The sequence below is a fragment of the Piliocolobus tephrosceles genome, chromosome 2 (genome assembly GCF_002776525.5).
Source record: "Piliocolobus tephrosceles isolate RC106 chromosome 2, ASM277652v3, whole genome shotgun sequence".
Taxonomy (NCBI): Eukaryota; Metazoa; Chordata; class Mammalia; order Primates; family Cercopithecidae; genus Piliocolobus; species Piliocolobus tephrosceles.
Genome location: NC_045435.1, coordinates 38,880,878 through 38,896,566, shown reverse-complemented (window position 1 = coordinate 38,896,566; position 15,689 = coordinate 38,880,878). Strand labels below are relative to the sequence as shown.

Genomic DNA, 15,689 nt, shown 5'->3' with positions numbered 1-15,689 from the left:
AGCAAGGCACCACAAAATAAGGAAGTAGAGAAAGGTGCTGGAGACTTCAGAGTGAAGAAGCAGCCAGCCATGTTGGCACACGCCTGTAATCCCAGCACTTTGGGAGGCGAGGCAGGCAGATCTCTTGAGCTCAGGAATTTGAGACCAGCCTGGGCAACATAGTGAAACCCTGTCTCTACAGAAAATACAAAAATTAGCTGGGCATGGTGGCACGCACCTGTAGTTCCAGCTGCTTGGGAGGCTGAGGCACAAGAATCGCTTGAACCTGTGAAGCGGAGGTTGCAGTGAATTGAGATCACTCCAGCCTAAGCAACAGAGCCAGACCCTGTCTCAAAAAAAAAAAAAAAAAAAAGCTTCAGCATGGTTGCCATAGGGTTGAGGGTGATTAGGAGTGACGGGAGTGAGTCAGTGATTGGGAGCAGGAAAGAGTAACCGGTAGAGGTGAGCATAAGATCGTGGAACTGATCACCTTGGTTATGCTTGATAACTCATTATACAGAAGTGCTTAGTTTCAATGAGGTTTTATACATTGCTAAAAATCAGGTATTCTTATACAGTTATTTGAAAAAAAAACATTTGTTTAGCATCATTTTATGCCAGGCACTGGACTAATCTCTAGGGAGATAAAAGTAAGAGGTTTGCCTTCAAGAATGTGATATTGTTTGTTTGAAATAACAGCTTAGAAATAATTAAAAACAAATATGAAACTACTTATTGTTAATTAAGAATCAATTTGAATTCTGAATGTGAAATGTTATTCTCATAATCATACATTGATTGAATCATTCAGTGAAATTAAAAATTGCAGTTTTTGAGTGTGATTCTGTCTTTCAAACTGAGGTTATTATATTTCTTTCTATTGGGCTGTTTTTTAGTTTTTAGTTATAGCCAAGATTATGCCTTGATGAAGAGAAGAATGTGTTAGTAACTTTTCTTCCAGTGCTTGCTGAGGAAATATCTCATCTAGAGTTTTATGGAATTGATTTTCATTTAGAATGAACATTCCTACATAACTGGATTTACTCTTTTTCAGTTGGAGACACATACTCACCATGTCATTTTTGTTCTCATTTTAAAGGGCAAAGGGTGGAGGAGTTTAAAGAAAAGCAAAAGCCTGTGTTATCTCAAAAAGTAAAAAATTCCCATGTTAGAATCCATATGTAATTCATAATGTAGATAAAATTTTTAATTTCACTGAATGCTTGGTAATGATGAGTATCAGAAAAACAATGCCGTTTATTTTATTGTGGTAAAAACGTATAACATAAAATTTACCATGTTAACCATTTTTAAGTGTTAGTAGTGTTAGGTAGATTCACATCATTGGGAAGGCAATCTCTAGAGCTTTTTCATCTTGCAAATCTGGAACTCTACATCCATTAAACAGTAACTCCCCTTTCTCCTCTTCCGCCAGTCCCTGGTAACTGCCATTTTATTTTCAGTTTCTAGAAATTTGACCATTTTAGATACTCCATATAAGTGGAATCATATAGCATTTATCTTCTTGTGACTGGCATATTTCAGTTAGCATACTGTCTTCAAGGTTCATCCATGTTGTAGTATATGATAGAATTTCCTCCCTTTTTAAGGTGGAATAACGTTCCATTGCATGTGTAAGCATTTTGCTTATCCATTTGTCAACAGACGTTTGAGTTGTTTCCAACACTTAGCTATTATAATAGTGCTGCTGTGAACATGGGTGTGCAGATGTCTTTTCAAGACCTTGCTGTTGAATATTTTTGAGGAAAAGTAAGATAAAATAATCATTTATTTTAAATTATCAAAAATTTACTTAGGGGAGGCTGGGGTTCAATGGAAACATTTTGGTAGAAATTTTGGAGGTACATTGCAAAAACCTTTAGTATTTGAGATGTCATTCCTTCTAGTGTTAACTTCACTTAAAATATAGACAGATCTCTGTTTTCTTGCTTTGGTTTAAGACTAGTATTACTTTTGAATTTATGAGCCATTTTTTGAGGTAAAGATAAGTTTTCTGGGTTAAATGGACAAACGTTGTAAGCGTAGGAGGATGGAAAGAAGCTAAAAGGCTCATGAACCTTTGGTAACTGTCCAGCATGTAACTGTCTCAGGTGCCCAGCCTGAACTTCCCGCATGTTCACTGCAACACCAAGCATTGGTATTGATAAGGCTAGGTCATAACAGCCACGGCACTAACGTTTGTGGTTTTTTTCAGTGATAGACATCACCTTCTAGACATTGAAATTCAAAGGGTTTATGGTTAGCCATCATTTTACTTAAGCATTATGTTGCCTTTCAGGAGAATTTTCTTAGTTTGTGTTGACATTTTAAAATAGGGGCTACAAAATGAAAAATTCTTTTTGGTGTAAGTTTTACCATTGAGTCTTTAGTACTAATCCAGTCATTTTGTTAGCTAGTATTTGCACGATTCCATCGGGTTTTTCTAACATGGCCCAAATGGTCATTATTTTTTGCCCTAATATCTACCATTCCAGAGGTTTTAAAATTTCTTATATATATATACAATAGTTGTCTGATGAAACACCACATATATACTTAGATGTATACATTCAGAAATAAATGATCTCACTGTGCCAGGACCCAGTTTTAAATTCATGCTATATCATTATAGTGAGTCTCTGTATTGTAATGTGAGACTTACTCTTATGTCAACTTCTGAAGGTTTTTAAAAATCTTTTTAATTTTTTCATTAAAATTACACCTGATGGGAGACAAGTTAATTTCAATTTCAAGATTTTTGTTATATTCTATTAATGTTCGGAGTGTTCTGGACACATGGTAAATGTTCCTTATTCTTGTCTTAAAGTTGAAATCTCAGATACAAATGCAGACCAGGTGTCAATTGACTGACCAGATAGTTGGCATACTCAGAGAAATTAGGTTTCAAATTATCTTGTACTTTGCATTAATTTTAAAAAATTACTGAGAAGGATGCAATTTATTTGTGATGATGTTTCACTATCTCCAAAGAATTAGTTCTTAACTAAGGCTGTAATAAATTGACTGGAGAACGTGCTACATTTGGAGAGAGAAAAAATTATTGTGTAATACCAAGATCACTAATCTGTTTTTTTCAGCAGTTTCTAAGTCATCTAGTTAAAAATTACTACCTGCTGCAAGTTTAGACCTAAATACCCTTATCCTTTGAAGACTGTTGAGGTTGCTTCAGAATTTTTATAGCTCTTTGCAAAATATTTCTAGCATGGAGTAACTGGGTGCATCTGTAGGCTGTTTAATTAATACAGGGTAGCATCGCCTTCTTCTTTAAAGGAAATTGTAACATTTAAATTCATTAATTTAATGGCCCAGTTTATTGTTGATTAAATTATCAGAAGCTAAATTAGTTTTATCTCACAACCAGCTGATTGTTTTATTTCACGATGGGCCTGAAATTCTGTAAATATGCTAATTTTCTGTTATGATGAACATCCTACTACTCGCTTTGCGCACACTTCATAGTGCTTTCATTCATTTAGCAAATGTTTTGGCATTTAATATATACCAGTCACTAGGCCAGGCACTCTCTCAGCAAATTTTAGTATTGGAGGTCTCCTATTAAATAATCTCTGGGATGTGTGGGATTTTTAGATCAGATAATTAAATTTTTTAAATTTAACTTTATGCTAGAGAATATTTACTTCTTTGTAGCTTTTTTGTCAAAACACTACTCATGTGTTACTGTCACTTGTGTACATATTTATAAAAGGCTATCCAGTTATATCTACTCAAATATGAACCATTTTGGAAATAATCAAAGCCACGTGATCTATTGGCTCTAATGTAAGGTAAGTAGAATAAATAAATCTCTACCCCAAAGTAATTCTTGCTTCTGTTTTTCTCTGCCCTTTAAAGTTCCAGAAGCAAAATGTTCATAGGTTGAGTATTTTACAACCTTAGAACTGTGTGTGTCAGACTGAGTGTCAGACCAGCCATGATTCATCCAGCCCAAGCCACAGAGCACTGTATAGGGAGAATATGGTTATCCTTGAAAATGATGGCCTCAGAAAGCAGGGTGTTATACCAGCTATGAATTAATAACAGTCTTGACTAGAAGGATTTTTTTTTTTAATCTAAAAGGATTCAGGAAGTAGTAGTTGGTTCAGTAGCACGAAGATGAACATATTGGCATTCTTTTGCTTAAGGTTTGCAGTTTCCTGGACCTTTCATTTGTCTCTCAAGAGGGCTAATCATTATGTCTGCTTTCCAGGCAGTATACAGAAAAGGATGAGGGCAAAAAGGCTGACTCACAACTTTGGTATGTGCGCGTGCGCACGCATACACACCCACAGAAATTATATATATATATATATATATATATATATTCCCTATCTATCTATCTATCTATCTGTCTATATTTGGCTACTCCTGTCTGCAAAGAAGTCTGGGAAATAAAATTTTTCAATCATTCCTGTTGCCCAAAGTTCTTTTAATAAGGAAGAAGAGAATGAGTATTGGGTAAGTAGAAGTTAAAGAAAAAATTATTCAGTGACACTTGTTAAAGCATGGTAATGAAGACTATTCAGGACCATCACCATAGATACAAGGACTACTGTAACGGGGTCTCTCAGTTGGGGAGAGAGATTGGGCCCAACTCCAAAGACAGCATGGGCAAGTGAGAATTTACAGCCAAGGAGCAGAGTCAGTGGATGAGAAATTACTAAGAGGAAACACCAGGGGTAAGGGGAAATGTGGCTAAACCAACCTAACAGGATTCTTGCTGAAGGCAGGCCAAGGTGATCAGATATCACCTGGAGGTGGGTTGAGGATGAAAAACCTGATCAGATGTCAGGGATGGGGGCAATTCTTGCTAAACTGATTTAGCAAGGTTCTTGCCTAAAACTGGGTTTTACAAGGAAGTGCATAGATGGACCTAGCAAAAGAATCAAAGCCTGACTAAAGTTTGGCCAAGCAAAGAGTCTTTGTCAAAAGCAACTAGCACTCCCTGCCATGTGTGCTCATGCACATTACAACTCATGCGCCCCTCAAAACATTCCTCTCTCCCCAGAGCACATGTGAATGATTATTTATGAATTGATCTTGAGCTTTCCTGTGTATCCTTTCAGCTTATATTTTTTCTTCTGAGTTTTTAGCCCTAGTTAAGTTGCACAGTCAATTCTCTAGAAATAGGATTGTGCAGTGGAAAGAGCACTGGACTTGGACTGAGGGGACCTGATAAATCTGGTTCCAGTCCTCTGACATCTAAGCTTCCATTTCTTCCTTCAGTTAATGGAAATGAATTACCGTCTCTGCCTGTGTTTTACAGGCTTCTTATAAGATCAGATGAGCACTTTTAATGTATATAAAAGTGCATTGTAAACAGTGAAGCATTAAACAGTTAAATGTATGGTATTGTTATGGTGCCTGTGTTCGAAATCAAACCACTCATCTTCCCAACAGAATGAGTTATTGCTCTTGACTTCTCTTATGGCAAGTCACCAAGTCTAGACAACTCAGTCTTGTGGCTACATCTGACTCCCACCCCACATCTCTGGTTGTAATAGCCTTTGATATTATTCTCTGAGTATTTCTTCATCTTTACCATCTCTCACTTACTCACTGCCACCCCTGCTGTTCAGGCCTGTACCATACTTATTGCTTGGCTATTGCAATAGCTCTGAGTCATCTTCAGGTCCAGCTCTCCCTTCCCACCTCACATCTCTACATATTTCTAGACAGCCCTTATTTTTAGTAAATATAGTATACTATGAGATTGCCTTGTCATAATTTAGTAAATATTTTTCTGCTTTGGGGCATTAGGTTGTTTACATTTTTTGTTGTTATAGTGCGGTAGTAGACATTTGTGTGTGTGTATGTGTATGTTATACATAGCTCATGATTAATTATTTGTTACAGTAAATTCCTATAACATGAGTTACTGAGATAATGAACAGTTCTTTCATTTTCCCAGTTGTTTCCCAAAGGATGATTCCAATTTATATGCCATGAACAATAGAATACTATTTATCTGAATATATTATAGCTTTTCATAGTGTAGGGATCAAAATATGCCACCCCCAAATATGCCACTTTGGTACATTGTTTATTTTGGGTAAAAGGCATTGAAAGGGCCGGGCACAGTGACTTACCCCTGTATTCCCAGCAGTTTGGGAGGCTGAGGTGGGTGGATCACAAGGTCAAGAGATGGAGATCATCCTGGCTAACATGGTGAAACCCCATCTCTACTAAAAATACAAAAATTAGCTGTGCATGGTGGTGCGTGCCTGTAGTCCCAGCTACTTGAGATGCTAAGGCAGGAGAATCGCTTGAACCCGGGAAGCAGAGGTTGCAGTGAGCCAAGATTGCACCACTGCATTCCGTCCTGGCGACAGAGCAAGACTCCGTCTCAAAAAAAGAAAAAAAAGCCTTGAAAAACAGCAGATGCAAGCTCATTTTGAGCTCCCTTTTTCTTCCCAAAAGCGGGAGGTAAAACTTCCATGTAAAAGTTGCCCTCTCTGTACCAGCAACAAGGAAGACATTCTTGTAACCAAAGATGGGTAATAAAGGCTAAGAGAAATCTGTACTAACAAACCTTGTTAAACCAACCTTTATCTTCACAGTCACTTTTCCACAATTAACTATACTCATCCAACTTCTTTGTCTTGTCACATTTTCAAAATTTACTACTCTTTGCCCAACCTACTATGTAGACGTTAAGCTCTAACTGCTTCTTTCGGTCTTCATTTTTCTTGTGAGGGCTCCCATGTACATGTAAAAATTTCTGAATAATGTTTGTATGCGTTTCCCTGTTAACCTGTTTTATGTCAGTCTCAGCTAGAGACTTTAAGAGGTTAGAGGAGAAATTTGACCTTCCGTACAAGTAGTCTACAGCAAAACTTTAAAAACATATAATAAAAAAAATGTGGGTGTTCATTTTCATACACGCGGAATCCAGGCATACCAAGTCCAGGAAGATTTGGTGCACTGCAATATAGGTAACCTTGTACTTAGATTTATAGGCCCGTTGGAATGGATGAAGAACTTGAATGCAAAGTTGCTGTACATGTCAAAAGTGAAAAACACAACAAAAAGCAACCATCTCAAGGAAAAACAGAAAACTGTATTCTTGGTCACATAATGTTATCCTTTACAGGGCTCTTGACCATGTAGAGGTCACCTGAAGATAAACCAGGGGCTGCTTTTCAGTGAGACCAAGGGTGCCTTCTCTTCCTCACTGCACGCACTCCCTGACTCTCCTGCCTTTCCCCTCTGAGCATCCACACTGACCTCCTCACTTAGAATGATGACTGTGTAGAAGGTAACAGATTGTTCTCAAATGTCATCTGCCAAGGGCTTAGAGCCTGCTGACTTTCACCGAGGATTTAAGAAGGAATTCCAAGTTTTTGTCCTTGTCTGAGAAAGGAGGCCAAACTGATTTAAGTTTTCAGTTTCTTTAAAAACAAGCCTTACCTTTAGACAAACACAAATTATTCAAGTTCTTTGTTGATTCCTTCCCTATCCCTCTTCCTTTTATCATAGAGAAGAAGGTTGAGTGAGAGAAGAATTTGGACTATTTATGAATTTTTCTTAATTTTTTGAATTAAGTGTAATTATAGATAAAGTAACTAAAATAGAGGGTTAGCTGATTGTTCTTGAGAATCATAAATATATGTTTTGAGGGTCAGAGAGTATGAAGCATTTTTTAAACCTCCCAAAAAACTTGCCATCTTAAGACATCTTTAAAAGAGAAACTTGCTTGTTCTTTTATTCAAAAAATACTAATCTTTGCTATCCTATCCAAGATTAATATTTTATGATTCTGTGACATTTATTTAAATAGTAAGTTACAGTGTTGGTTTGTATAGCTCTTCTGTACTGTTTATAGATGCAGTTGAAACCAAGGATTAATATTGATTGCCATCTAAGTACATCTTTTATCCTTTTAAAATTGCAGTAAAAATAATCTTTCCCGCTCCCCGGTTAACTGCTATATTGACTCAGTAGTCTTTCTAGCATTAACCTATGATATAACAAGTAGAATTGTTGCTGACTGCAGCAACTCTAGTTGTTCAAGAGTAGTTCCCATCAGCATTTCTTACATAATCCTCTACTTAGGAAGTAGTGTTTTCCAAAAAATCACAGCTTCTAAAATTTAAAGATGTAGTTGGAAAGCCTTTTTTAACACTGAAGTTTCATTTTTGACATAGAATATTGTAAATATCTACCAAAATTTAAACGCTTAAAATTTAGTATGAGAAAAATCATTTAAGAATTAGGTCTTTTCACCTGTCCTCATGTGTTCATTATTATTCACAATAGCTAAGAGATGGAATCTGCCTAGGTGCCCACTAATGGTGAATTGAATAAAGAAAATATTATATATATATACACACACACACACACACACACACACACACACACACCATGGAATACTATGCAGCCATAAAAAAGAATGAAATCATTTCCCTTGCAGCAACATGGATGCAGATGGAAGCCATTATCCTAAGTTAATTAATGCAGAAACAGAAAGCCAAATACCACAATTTCTCACTTATAAGTGTGAGCTAAACATCAAGTACACACAGACATAAAGATGGGAATAATAAACACTGGAAACTCTAAAAGAGAGGGGGCAGGGAGAGGAGCAAGGGTTAAAAAACTACCTGTTGAGTACTGTGGTCACTATTTGGGTGATAGGTTCAATAGAAACCCAAACCTTGGCATTGCACAATATACCCATGTAACAAACCTGCACATATACCCCTGGATCTAAAAAAAGAAAAGAATTAGGTCTTTTGAGGTCATATGTGTATAGAAACAGCAGTAAATGATGTGTACATCATTGTAATTGTAGAGAATGATTTACCATGATAAAAACAATATTAGCTATTTTTTTCTGCATATTGTATGAAAAAACTTGATAGTTTTCTATCTATTGCTCTATTCATTTCTCTTTCTAGGTGAACATGTCAAACCTTTTACACCAGAGAAAGCAAAAGAAATTGTCATGTCTTTACAACAACCTGCAATCTTCTGTAACATGGTGTTTGATTGGCCAGCACGACACTGGGATGCTAAATACCTTTCAGAGGTCCTTCATGGCAAACGGATACGATTCAGAATGGGGATGAAAAGCATGAGCACAGGTATGACTATAGGTAATCACCATCATAATGTCTCTTCAGGAGCATCCCTGCATTCTCAGCAGTGGCCTCCTGATCTCTTGAGAATCCTTTCTAATCCTTTTTTTTTTTTTTTTTTTTTTACCATTCACTGTACATACAGGAATATTTTATTGGAAGGTTTGGAAAACAGTTTGGCTTAAGTGTTTTTTGTTTTTGTCTATATAAACTATAGACAAAACAGTCTATAGTTTATGACCCCATACAAAATGTATTTGTTCATGTATCTTATATGTATATTGCTAGATGTTATTGTGGTTCATTAAATGTTAGACACTTAATAAATAAATATTTGTTAATGTGCTCTTATTTATGTTCCTATTAGCCCAATCCTAATCTAATAGTGCCGTCCACTTTTTACTCAAGTAGAATGTGTCCTTTTATTTGTGGTTTCAGGCACTATTTATAGGTGTATAATTACTTGGTTGTAGTTTTATCCCTCTGCTTTATTGACTGACTGACCTGTTTTGCATTGCACAAACATGAACCATATGTACAGCTCGCTCTTTTATTCTCTTAAGCAAATAGATTTTGCCTCTTCTTTTCTGAAGACATAACATTTTGATTTGTTTGCCCTATTTTCAGATAAAGCAATTACCATTAACTCTAAAATTTAGATAATTTACCATTAACTCTAAAACTACTGTTTCTAATCTAAGAGAGTCTATAATCATTTTCTGGTGTTTAACTTGTATTTCAATATGGGTAAGTTTGGTAGTCTAGAATTTCAGTTTTTTTAAGCATTGAGGTAAAGTGGCTTGTTAATATCTATTAACAGCTCAGGAGAACTAGAAAAGTCCCCAGCTTCCCTTCCTGCTGCTCCAACCTGCTTTCTCTCATTTCGACCTTGTAGCATTGCTGACAGAATTATTTAGTTTTTGGTGTCTGGAACCCCTTTGTACTCCTGTGACAGTTGTAGCATGTTGAATATACCTGGAACTCTTTGTCATCTCATTATAATCAAAGATCAAACTGTTTAAAATTCAATCTTAGACCAGCAGCAATAATATAAAAATCAAATTGTGCCTTTTCCTTGTTGATTTTAGTCAAAGAAATCTGCCTCTCATTGAAGTGTCTGTTAGATACTAATTTGGATAAAAATAGAAATAGTAATTTTTTCACATTCTGGTTAGATTCCAAGTACAATACTACCAATAGCTAACATTTATTTAAAGCTGTTGTTTCAGGCACTATTGTGAATACTTTGCAAAGTATTAGCTTTCTGAATCTTCCTAAAACCTTAGGACAGTGCTGCTATTATCCCATTTTAAATATGAGACACAGTAATCTGACATTTTCAAGTTAATACTTAAGCACAAAAAAAAGGGAAATAACTCTCTGAGGTTGTGAGAAATGACTGTGAGCTTTTAGTAAAGACAAGGTTCTTTTTTATTAAATAAAATCTACATAACAAAATTAAGCATTTTAGCTATTTAAAAGTATGCAATTCATTGGTTGTTAGTATAGTCACGATATTGTACAACCATCACTACTATCTAATTCTGAAATATTGCTATTATCCCATAAAGAAGCCCAGTACCCATTAAGGCATCATTTTCCATTCTGCCTTACTGCAGGCCCTCGCAGCCACTGATTTACTTTCTGTGTCTATGAATTTGACTACTTAGAATATATCATATAAGTGGAATCATTCAATATTGGCCCTTTTGTGCCTGGCTTCTTTCATTTAGTGTGTTTTCAAGGTTCATCCATGTTGTAATATGTATCAGTACTTCAGTTCTTTTTATTGCCAAATAATATTCTGTTGTACGAATATGTACATTTTATTTATTTATTCATCAGTTGATGGACATTTGGGTCGTTCCATTTTTTGGCTATTACAAATAATGCTATTATGAACATTCATGTACAAGTTTTTGTGTGGACATGTATTTTCATTTCTCTTGGAGTAGAATTACTGGGTCATACAGTAATTCTGTGTTTAACATTTTAAGAAACCGTTTTCCAAAGCAGCTGCACCATTTTATATTCTCACCTTCAATGTATGAGAGTTCCAGTTTGTTCCACATCCTTGCCAACACTCCATTTTAAAAATTATAGCTATTCTAGGCCGGATGCAGTGGCTCACACCTGTAATCCCAGCACTTTGGGAGGCCAAGGTGGGCGGATCATGAGGTCAGGAGTTTGAGACCAGCCTGGCCAACATGGTGAAACTCTGTCTCTACTAAAAGTACAAAACACAAAGAAAAAAAATTATAACTATTCTAGTGTATGGGAAGTATTATTATAGTTTTGATTTGTGTTTCCCTAATGACTAATAATGTTGAGCATCTTTTTATGTGTGTATTGGCCATTTGTATATCTTCTTTGGAAAAATGTCTGTTCAAATCCTTTGCCCATTTTCTAATTGTTTTTGTCTTTTTATTATTGAGTTATAAGAGTTCTTTATATATTCTGGATACTACCCTTAGTAAGTATACAACTTGCAAATATCCCACTACTCAGAGATAACCACTAGTTATATTTTGAGGTAGGCCCATGTAGGCCTTTTTGTATTTTAAAAATAAAGTTATATTAATTTTCACAGCTTGCTTTTTTTTTCTTTTACTCTGAGCAGCTTGAGATTGTATGATTTTTCAATGGCTACCTAATAATTTATTGTTTGGTAGTATCATAATTTATTTTAAAGTTTTGATGACTTAGATTGCTTACAAGTTTTAAATTTTAAAAAGACTGTAGTGAACATCTTTGCAAACAAATTTTGTCAAAGTTTCTGATTACTTCCTTAGGATTGATTCTTAGGAGAGTTACTGGATCAAAGGGTATGACATTATCATCATTAGCAGCAGTATCTGTGAAGCTCCTTACACCAGAACCTCTGAGTCATTCTGATTGCTTGTCTTGAGTGGTGTCTTGTGACTCAGTTACTTACATCCTAAATATCTAGCATCTGCCTGCTTCTGTCTGTCTCCACAGCTGTCCTCTAGTGGGCGTTACCCCGCTCACTCTCTCTCACCTCCATAGTTGTATGGCCTCATCCTAGTCTGTCTGCACCCCTTGTCCTCCCTTCCCATACCATTCCTCATACTGAAGCCAGAGACGACTTTTAGGAAAACAAATCTAATCTTACTTCTCTGCTTAAAACACTTAAATGGCTTCCAGTTACGCTTAGGCTAAAGACCAAAATGTCCATTGTGGTGTGGAAGGCCCAGCATCATTTCTATCCCTGAGCTCAGGCCAGACAAGCATTTTTCTGTTTCTGTATTTCCAGGGCTTTGTTTCTTCCCACTTCAGGACCTTTGCATGTGTATGTAGTTCCCTGTGTCTAGCCTCTCTTTTCTCACTTCCCTTCCCCCCAACTTTACCTAATTAATTCATCTCCTTCTGTCAGATCTTAGCTTAAATGTCATTTTTCCTGACAAATCTATCCTTCCCCATACCGCAAATCAGGTGTGACTATTCAATTACCTCAGAACACTTTGTATTTCTTAGTAACACTTAGCACAGTTGTAATCACATGGTTGTATAATTACCTGTTTAAAGTCTCTTCCCCTCAAGAAGGTCACTTCTGTGAGGGCAAGGGCCACGTCTCATCATAGGCTGAGCACCTAATGGGCATTCAGTTTGTGAAGTGAAAGAATGAAAGGCTTTGAAACATATGGCTAAGGGCTTGCACGAATGTAGTTTCTATTTACATTCTTTTCAGAACATGTGAGGGTTCCTGTTTTGCTACTCCTTGGCCAAAACTGAAATTTATCTTAAAAATCTTCAGGCTGGGGATGGTGGCTCATGCCTGTAATCCCAGCACTTTGGGAGCCTGGGGCAGGAGGATTGCTTGAGCCCAGGAGTTCAAGACCAGCCTGGCCAACATAGGAAAACCCTGTCTCTACAAAAAGTACAAAAAAATTATCTGGGCATGGTGGCGTGCACCTGTTGTCCCAGCTACCCGAGAGATTGAGATGGGAGGATCACCTGAGCCTGGAAGGTCGCGGCTGCAGTCAGCTGTGATCACGCTACTGCACTCAAACCTGGGAGACAGAGCGAGGCCCTGTTACATGAAAAATGTTATTTCATTATTTTAATTAACATTTATTTGGCCGCGTGCAGTGGCTCATGCCTGCAATCCTAGCACTTTGGGAGGCTGAGGTGGGTGGATTACCTGAGCTCAGGAGTTCGAGACCAGCCTGGGCACATGGCAAAACCCCATCTCTACTAAAAATACAAAAAATTAGCTGGGCATGGTGGTGCACGCCTGTAATCCCAGCTCTTTGGGAGGCTGAGGCATGAGAACCACTTGAACCCGAGAGGCAGAGGTTGCAATGAGCCAAGATAGTGGCACTGCACTCCAGCCTGGACCACAGAGTGAGACTCTGTCTCAAAAAAAAAAACACACACACACACATACATTTATTTGATTACTAGTGATATTGAACATATGTTCATGTTTATTAGTAATTTGTATTTTTTTCTGATAATTGGTCTTTGACTATTTCCTTATTGGGATTTTAGGGTTTAAAAAATTTTTTGAATTCTTTATATATTATGAAGATTGTGGCATGGCACAGTGACTCACACCTATAATCCCAGCACTGTAGGAGGCCTAGAAAGAAGGATCACTTGAGGCTGGGAGTTCCAGAACAGCCTGGGCAACAGAGCAGGACCCTGTCTCTACCAAAAAAAAAAAATTGTTTTAATTAGCCGGGTGTGGTGGTGCACACCTGTAGTCTTAGCTGCTCAGGAAGCTGAGGCAGGAGGATTGCTTAAGCCCAGCAGTTCAAAGTTCTGACCACGCCACTGCCCACCAGCCTGGGCAACAGACTGAGACCCTGCCTCTAGAAATAAAAAAAAAAGTAAAACAGATGAAAAAAAAGAAGATTCTGTTGTTAACTAATAAGCTTCCTAGTTATTGTTTGCTTTCTCATTTTAGCTTCACAGTTTTATATTTTTATGTGATCAAATAATGCTTTATTAACATTTTTATTTTCATTTAACTTTAGAAATTCCTTTTTTATCCTGAAAATAGAGAAATATTCTAATAATTTTTTTCTAATTGATTAATGATTTCTTTTTTACATTTAACTATCCATTTCTTACTTATTTTGTTATATGGTATTCAATGAATTTTTTAATACAAATAGCTAAATTTGGAAATTTTATTCCAATACTATTTACTGAATATTTCTTTTTTACCCTACTGACTTTGGAAATCACCTTTATTATATTACTATATTCTTGTATATTCCAGCATCAGTTTTTGGGCCACATATTAAGCTACCAGTTTGGGGGCCAGTAAAACAGTTTTAAAACATGCTTTTAGTACTGGTATGTATTTTAATATTTGAATATATAGTTCATCCTCCCTAATTACTCTTTTTTCTTAGATATTATTGAATTTTATATATCTAAATGAACTTTAGAGTTACACAAAGTTCTCACTGTAAAGAGACCTGTTGGAATTTCAAATGAAAATTGATTAAGCTCTATGTAATTATTATTAAATAATATAATATATATTAAATAATATAATTAATATATAATTAATATAATTAATTAATCCCATTGTTATAATACTGTATCTTCCTACACAGGAACATGTTATCTTTACTTATGAAGTCTATTTGGGTCTCAGTAAAGTGATTTATAGTTTTTATGTAGGTCTACAGATTCCTTAAAATACTGTAAATTTGTTATAGCTGTTACAAAGGAAATATTTTTGCCTGTTATAGTTTTCTAACTGGTTGTGATTGGTCATAGAGGAAAGCCATTTGTTTCTGTGTGTTTATATTGTGTGCACCTACTAATTAGCCTAGGTCGTTTTGTGTTGTTTTGTGGGTTTTCTAGTTAGACAGGCATATGATTTTAAAAGTAAGGATAACTTTGTTTCCTCTCTGTTGAGTATATTTCTTATTTCTGTTTTAGGTCTTAGGTCTTGGTTAGAATTTTTCTAGAATACTTGAATTAGAAGTGTTAATAATTGGCATTTTTGAATATCATGTGTTCCTTAGTTTATTTTAGGAAACAGATAGAGAACATCACATAGCATTTTGGATCAGATTTGTTTCCCAAGATACGTGCTCAGTGGCAGTGTTGTATCTCAGCTGGCAGTAAATTTGGCAAGCAGTTGTAGAAATAACCCTGAACATCTGAAAGCAGGGGGACAGAGTGATCAAAAGACATGTTTAGAGTTTAGGCATCATGTATTATTTCTTATTTGTAAGATGATGAAAGTTTAACAAAATGGAGAAATAGTTGTTATCCTGTTGTGCAAAAACTATTTTAGGACCCCTTTTTATAATAATTAAAAGCAAGCTCAGCTTGTACACTACTGCCAAATCCTGACCTCAGTTGCGCTTCTTACCTAGCACTCTACTTTACAGTAAGTAGGATGAACATTATAGTTGCCTAGACTACTTCAACATTAAATGAAAGAATCTTGGTAAAATTAGAAAGGAATAATTTCATTGCATAAGACAAACTAAGAATAACAACTGTACTACCCAGAAAGAAACTGTCATCATAACAAAATCAGAGCAGTACCTTTGATGATGCTACTACCAGGAAAGAGTGAAAAAATTCTATTTTGAAATCATTATGGAAATGAAAAGATCT

At 36.0% G+C, this 15,689-nt stretch overlaps 1 protein-coding gene across 1 annotated transcript in view; it reads left to right on the top strand.

The window, feature by feature from the left end:
- HSPBAP1 (HSPB1 associated protein 1) overlaps positions 1–15,689 on the top strand; it is a 49,497-nt gene that overhangs the window by 3,543 nt on the left and 30,265 nt on the right. Inside the window, exon 2 of the mRNA XM_023214749.3 lies at positions 8,898–9,083. Coding sequence (XP_023070517.1) covers positions 8,898–9,083 — 186 coding nt within the window. The remainder of the gene's footprint in view (positions 1–8,897; positions 9,084–15,689) is intronic.